The 7,711-nt window shown below is 32.1% G+C and overlaps 1 protein-coding gene across 3 annotated transcripts in view; it reads right to left on the bottom strand.

The window, feature by feature from the left end:
* Positions 1 to 1,523: 1,523 nt before the first annotated feature.
* Positions 1,524 to 7,711, bottom strand: part of LOC108754260 (nicotinate phosphoribosyltransferase-like) — a 26,859-nt gene continuing 20,671 nt past the window's right edge. The window contains exons 3-11 of one of the 3 annotated variants that reach the window (XM_018496455.1): positions 7,372 to 7,542; positions 7,166 to 7,292; positions 6,450 to 6,661; positions 4,753 to 4,871; positions 4,443 to 4,636; positions 3,624 to 3,849; positions 3,242 to 3,562; positions 2,056 to 2,184; positions 1,524 to 1,865 (exon numbers count right to left, since the gene is read on the bottom strand). In XM_018496455.1, the coding sequence (XP_018351957.1) occupies positions 1,788 to 1,865; positions 2,056 to 2,184; positions 3,242 to 3,562; positions 3,624 to 3,849; positions 4,443 to 4,636; positions 4,753 to 4,871; positions 6,450 to 6,661; positions 7,166 to 7,292; positions 7,372 to 7,542 (1,577 nt within the window). In that variant the 3' untranslated portion in view covers positions 1,524 to 1,787. The remainder of the gene's footprint in view (positions 1,866 to 2,055; positions 2,185 to 3,241; positions 3,563 to 3,623; positions 3,850 to 4,442; positions 4,637 to 4,752; positions 4,872 to 6,449; positions 6,662 to 7,165; positions 7,293 to 7,371; positions 7,543 to 7,711) is intronic. The other 2 variants (XM_018496456.1, XM_018496457.1) reach the window with 2 other exon arrangements.

Here is a 7,711-nt window from a genome sequence, read left to right as displayed (position 1 = left end):
AACCAAAGGCAGAAAACCTGAATAATACAAATACCCTCCCTCCGCCCCGACGTTAAACATATCGAATAAAAAGTACCAAAGTCCTGTATGGAAATCGAAATGAGAAAATCAAATGCATGAGAGAAACTGCAATTTTTAGAAACTGTATACAATGAACGTATATATATATATATATATAAATGAATGTGCTGCGTTACGCAAAACTCATTTCTACATGTACCATGAAACATATTACAAAGGCTGTGACGTTGTAAGCTTGTACAGTGATGCAATGTCTCGGGGGAAACGTCACGTGTCCTTAATAAAAGTTAGATCACGATCGAGTGAGATCTCTGCTTTTCGAGCTTTCTGTTTTTATTAACGTACTTTTGGCCGTATAAGAATGGAGCGAGACGTAACCGAGCAAAGAATCAACATCAAATTTCTCGTAAAATTTGGTAAAATTTTACGGCCAGGAAATTCTTCAAATGTTGAAAATGGTGTATGGTGAGTCTGCCGTAAAGCGTAGAACTGTGTATAAATGGACCGGTTCAAGGAGGGAAGGGAGAGAGTCGATGACAACACACGGGGCGTTCTTCAACATCTTTTTTTTCGATATTCGTGGAGTTGTTCATTATGAATATGTATTCCAGAAGGTGAATCTGTTAATGCAAAATTCTATGTTGAAGTCTTAAAGCGTCTGCGTGAACGTGTACGACGTACACGATCCGAATTGTGGGCGGAGAACGCATCGATTCTGCATCAGGACAATGCACCTTCGCACACCGCGTTCGTTACGCGCGAGTTTTTGGTATAAAAACAATATCACTACCATAAACCACCCTCCCTATTCACCTGATCTACCTTCACCCTGTGACTTCTATCTGTTGCCTACCCTGCTGAAAATTTTTCTCATTTTTATACGAATTGGAACATTTTTCAGAAATACTCAGAAATATTCGGACAGTTTATATCTTCTTTCAGAATTTCTCATACAAGTGACTTCTGAAATATTCTGAAATTTTTCACCCCATAATTTTTAAAAAGTATTTTTAAATTTTATAACATTTTATAACATTTCGTCAGAAATTATACTTAAAAATCTTACGATATTTTATAATTAATATATATGAAAAATTCTGAGAAATATATAATCTTATAATTAATATGTATGAAAAATTCTGAGAAAAGATGTAGATTTTCTGAGAAATGTTCCAATTCGTATAAAAAATGTGAGAAAGTTATAAAATTATAGAGAAATTCTGAAAAATTATATGAAATTCTAATAAAGTATCATGCGGGGTGAACATTTTGTGGCTGTTGATACCATAAAACGAGAAACGACGAAGCTCTTAAAGGACAAAGGAAGACATGCAGCACTGTTTTCAGGAATGGGAGAAGCGTTGAACCAAGTGTATTCCGTCAAGGGGAGAGTACATCCGAGGGTGACCACATCCCCATTACAGAATAATTTAATTTGGATTTTTAATGAACTGAGTGCACGAACTTTTTGTACACACCTCGTATATATATACATGCTCGATTACAAGTATTTTCTCTTACATTGATTTTGGAGAAAAGAAGACTTATTATGCATTTCCTTAGCAAAGCTGCGTTCGGCAATGCAAATCTGAGGCGTCGGAGTGCTCTTTCTCTCTAGTGCACGTGACATATGCTACAATATAAGAGTACTCAGATTTGCATTGCCGAACGCAGCTCGAATCTGTGATTTCGAATTCTGTTATTACTCTGTATTTATAGTTGCTAGAGATCAGTTTAGCGGTACTCTTGTATAAAAGTAATATACTTCACCGTAATTCTTCAATCGGTGCATTCTGAGACCACAATTCGTTCATAAAACTATATAAAGTATCACTGACAGCTACCTGTAACAGGCATTAAAAAAAAACATATTTATATAATCTATTTTCATGAACAATGTTATCTACTTTAATAATATCTGAACTAAAAATTTCAAAATATTAGGCATTTTAGAAAAACTATCAAATTACTCAAGTACATATCTATATTCGATTACATCAATTCTTAGTAATTCTCAAAATACTAAAATTTTACCTTATATGGTGTTGGATTCAAATTTCTTTTATGATCGTTACGCAATATATTGAGAGATTCTTGCACTCTATTGCGGATCTCTTGTAAAGTAGGTAATGGTTGACACAATTTGCCGTCTTTCCAGTATATCTGCAAGATGTTTTTACTTATTAATTGTAAATCATAAATATTATTAACGTCAATAATATCAATAATATATTGTTAGCAATGTAACCACGAGCTTTCTTTATATGTAAATAAAGCTCGTGGTTATGAACGAAATTAAAAGTAATGAATGATTTAACTGAAAATTAAATAACATAAATAAAGGGCATTCGATTATACTCCGCGTTTCAACATCGCGGCCATTTTGAGAATATGACTGTTTACTAAAAGCATCAAGCTTTCTCGGATGCCAACAATAACCTCTGGTGGAGGCACAATATAGCGGAAAATTTAAATTGAAATTTGTGGTTTGGCGATTGGATTTGGAAATTGGATTTTGGTGACGCACTCTGTAGATGAATCTATGATAAGCAATGATGTAAAAACGATAGTTTAAGACATATCAACCCATACGATCCTAAAACTTTAATTTTCTTAACTACATAAATATTTTGACACATAACATTGACACAGCAAAGACTTTCGAAAAAACCCTAACATTTCATAGTTTAAATTTGAGACAATACTTCACTTTGGGGTAAAATATGAACAAAGTTTTTATTGCGAAGCTATTTTAATTATTAATTGACTTGTCACATCAATAACGTTTATCAGCAGTGTTTTGATAGAGGTGAATTAAAATATAGCCATTATTGATAACGGCTATATTTAGAATTTATGAATAAACTTTGTGAATCACTTGAAGGCGCTTAATCACTGTTGCACCATCATGTTAATTCACTGATTGCGTCTTCTCTCCCATAAATAGTTGATTGATCATCTCACATGGAAACATTGCGGATATTATAATAAATGGCGAAAATATGTGGCTATTGTTTTATGCATTTTATTGCTTATCATGAATTCATCTGTTTGTATTGAAGATGGCTAAAAAATTAGCCAAAACATGTATACGAATTATTAATTAAATATAAGAGATACAATTTAATAATATTGAAATTTATCGCGCACATCGCTAATTCCTATATAGCCAAACTTATTATAATTATATTGAAAACTTATTATTTTAACTAGATGATACCTTGTGCAGAGACTCCACTCGGGATGGTGTAACATTAGCTCTTTTTCTTTGCTGAAACGGATGCCTACAGAGAACCTTTTGCATTACTTGCGGTGGATCTTCTGTTATTACCTGTAAAAGATCTATCAATGCGTAGCCATTCGATCCGTAGAGTCTATAAGCAGCTTTTCTGCCTGGTATTGTGACCTTTTCAACTTCTTGACTCAGTTTGATTCTCGGCTTATTATTAATTTCTACCATTTTGTAAACGCATCCCAGAGCCGGTTGTCTTTGGCATGTTACAAGATGCGTTCCAATCCCGAAACAATCAATTTTATGGCTCTGGAAAATATTCATTTTTTTTAAATGATACATCTCTCATTCGCGATTTGTAAATTTTTACCTGCTCATTCAAACTTATTATAGTCTCCTCGTTGATATCGTTGGACGCGTAAATCATCAATTTTGCAAACCATGGTATGTCGTACTTGATGGCAATTTTCTCAAAAATATCTCTCGCCACATTACTAAGATATGCTAAATCACCGCTGTCAATCCTGATCCCGATAGCTCTATACCCCAAGTTGTTCAAAGCTAACGCTACCGCACAGAAGTTTAACAGACCGCTCCTATTCGTAAAAACATTAGTTAACAAAATTAAAGCATGTTCCACCCTGCAAAAACAAGCAAATTTCGACAGAGAATAACTTCGTCAAAAATTATCGTAATAAGATTTAAAAAAAAAAATGTTAAAGCTTAAAATCTCTACTTTTCAGATCGGTACTTAAGAAACCGGTCTTAACTGATATTTTGTAAAATAACATAAACGTAAATGAAGACGCATCAGATCTTAAAAATTATTTTTTAAATAATCAATTTTAAAGATTTATTTCTAAAACATCTTCACTTTTTGTTAATTTAAATACTACATCTACAACACAAATATTTATATATACTGTATTATTGAAATGACGAATATGTATATAGAATAATCAAAAGCATAATAAAGCTATTTGTGAAATATACGTGAAATATAGTATACTAGTAATACAAAAGAAATAAATATAAACAACAAAGTTTATGCAAATCCCATGCATTAATGTAAAATTGACACGAGTGTGCAAAAGAATATTAATCAAAGTTTGCAAAACGCCAATTTCAAAAACAAACATTGAACTTTCTACTTAAAAGCATTAAATAAACGAGCGACACAATTACGTACTTCTTAACATCATATGTGTCCACAATAGCAGTGAATGTTTCCGGGAAAGCGATGGCATAACTGATCAAAGCCGCTAATTCTCCATCAGACGCCTGCGAAACTGAAGCTTCCAAATCGTCGGCAATAGCCTCGCGATGCTTACAAGCAAGTTCCAATACATCTAAAATGTCACCCGTTTGCTTATGCGCCAATGTCTGCGAGAGAAACAGATCAATCATTTTTTTTCTTCCTTATTATGCAGAATTTCAATTTAACATTTATTAAAGTTAATTAAATTAACTTAGAGGAAATTCGTGTTGAATATACCTACTTTCCCTTGCAGATCGCTGATGCTGGTGAAAGACGTGATATATGCATGTGCATGTGTGCCATGTATAGGTATATTGAACAGCTTTCCAGCCAAGACATTACTAGTCCCATCAAATCCACCTGCAACACAATAAATTACTTCTAACTTAATTTAAATTTTAAATAAAATCAAAATTTTTGAAGGGCTACGAGCCAGAGATACAAAACAAAGAAAATATATTATAAAATTATAAATATGAAAATACAACAAAACAAACGTTTCGACACCGAGTCATTCTCAATGTTGACAAAAAAATTTTTATAGATGTTAAATTATTACAGACGGAAATAATATATAAATTATCTATCACTTAATACGTGTTAAATACTAAAAATTAAATTTTAAATTAATTTTCAATTTGCTTATGTCTCATATATTAAAATATGTTCGCATTTTTTAAAATATATTAGCGTTATATAGTCAATGTTTGAACATTTGTTAAACGATGAAAATATTTCCGATTGTCTTTAGAGTCCATATTTAAATAATACTGCCAATGATTCCTCCGTTTTCATATTTTAGTTGACCCGCACCCTACAAGCGTTTCAAAATAATAGTTGATTAGTTTTATCAGTTTCACATGAGATATATATGCATGTATATGTTGTACTTGTGCGCGCGTGAATGTATGTGTGTGTGTGTGTATATATCTAGTTGAAACTGTATAGTCTTAGACTGTGGTCAAAGCCTCGCTACAAATGCTTTGAATGCATTTGATGGACCAATTAGAAGAAAGAATTGTACAAGCTGACCAATTAAAAAATACTTCAAAGCATTTGTAGCATCGCTTTGACGTATCCTTTTATCTGAAAGAAAGAAGGATCTATATAGCGCAATATTCACTACTCATATAGTAAATTACACAAATTTAGTTACAATTAGTAAAATTAATATATGAATGAATGAGTGCGAGAAACAGGATTGAAAATTAAGATCATTCCCGTTATCAGACATATCACTATAAAATTTTTAAGAAGAAAATATATTGCGCTTTATAATCTCTTCTTTAATTTCATGCGACTTGAATCGTTCTTCTCGCTTTTTTGATATAAACCCTATTTCCGATCTTCACGCCTTATGCGAAATAGACCGCTTTGCATTTATTTCTTGACATAGATCTTTCTTTATATTTTTCTCGATATAACACCTTCTACGGCTTATACCCATTTCTACCAACTAAGTAGATTAACTTTAATCTCGGTTCAACTTACTCTTCGTCTTTTTCTAATCTTTAGAACTAGAAAAAGACGAAGAGTAAGTTGAACCGGGATTACAGTTAATCTATGTTAGTGGAAACGGGTATTAGGCGTCGGTATCATTGTACATACTTTTACGCTCATATGCGCTTTCGTAATGCAGGCTATTGCAACATTGTACAATTACTATGCACAGTAATTAGTATAATAAACGTATGCAAAAAAAAATAGCAACTGATACTACTGGCAATTAATAAAAATTTTTTACGCAATGGAATATTTTGGATTCAATATTAATTCTGAAGCTTATTTTATGTAATAGAGAGTTAATACAGTAATCATTTTGTTTTAAACGTGAAAAATGCGGTCTGTAATCTTCTCATTAAATTCATAATATAATTGTAGTTTGTACTTTATTGCACTAATTAAATAAAGTAAGTATAAGCAAAGTATTGTACTTACCAATATAGCTGTATTTAGATGCACTCAATCCTCCATCAGGTCCTTGCGCTCTTCGAAGACCAAATTCAAGCAACATTATGTTTTTCCCAGCCATCATGCGATATCTTGCTGCGTTGGTCGCCATTAGACTTGCATAGTTGACCAATGTTAACAGAGTTGTTTCTAAGAGCTGTACCATTATTAATGGTCCTTCCACTCTTATCAAAGGAACGCTGTAAAATCAACAATTACATCTAAGCAATTTACATTTATTCTAATAATAAATTAAAATTACGATAAAGATTAATTAAGGCTCCTGAGTAGTCATCACAACCATATTTGAATTATGACATCAGAAACGAGAAATGACACGTTAATTTTTATTATATGCCATTTATAAGTCAGTATTTACAGATATAATAATTTTAGTATTTCAGAAACTTGTGTGTGTGTCATTGGAACAGAAATACGAATTTAAAAAATATTTAACAATTTAAGGCTCCTGAGTAGCCACCACAGCTTTTCTTTATAAATGGCATCTAATAAAAATTAACGTGTCATTTCTCGTTTCTGACGTCACGATTCAATATGGCTGTGATGACTACTCAGGAGCCTTAAATTGTTAAATATTTTCTTAAATTCGTATTTCTGTTGCAATGATATAAGTTTCTAAAATACTAAAATTATTATATCTCTAAATACTGACTTTTCAACAGAGAGATATTTCCTAAACTTACTTTGGAAATACGACCGATCCCTCATCTATGGCGTATATTGTGACATTTCTTGCAGTGAGACTTTGTAGATAATCAAAGAATCTTTGGTCTACTATAGCAGGCACAATCGACTTTAGATACTTGATATCTGTGACGCGAAAAATAAGATATTATATAATGTAATTTATAAAATATATATGCGCATAGTAAACAACTTCAGCAAATACCACTAGGAGAATAATGAAATTTATTTAAGAACTCTATGCAGTCCTTAAGCCCGGCGAAGATCGTGAATTCTCCCTGAAAAGGATTCTTGCGGAAAAATAAATCAAATACAGCGTGGTCGTTTATTTTGCCGCTCTTCCAATATGCGTAAGCCATAGTGATTTCATATAAGTCTAAAAACAAGCATTGTCCTTCAGTAAATAAGAAATAAAACTTAGAATATGAAAAACATTCAAAAATTCAGTGCCGTCTTAAAAAGATTACGGAGAATTGATTATAGATATATCAGTAAAAAAAAGGGAAAGAAAATCGCGTTTACTAACAGTTTATCCCAAATTTACT

This window comes from Trachymyrmex septentrionalis, unplaced genomic scaffold (assembly GCF_001594115.1).
Source record: "Trachymyrmex septentrionalis isolate Tsep2-gDNA-1 unplaced genomic scaffold, Tsep1.0 scaffold78, whole genome shotgun sequence".
NCBI classification, from domain to species: domain Eukaryota; kingdom Metazoa; phylum Arthropoda; class Insecta; order Hymenoptera; family Formicidae; genus Trachymyrmex; species Trachymyrmex septentrionalis.
This window is presented reverse-complemented; position numbering and strand designations above follow the sequence as displayed.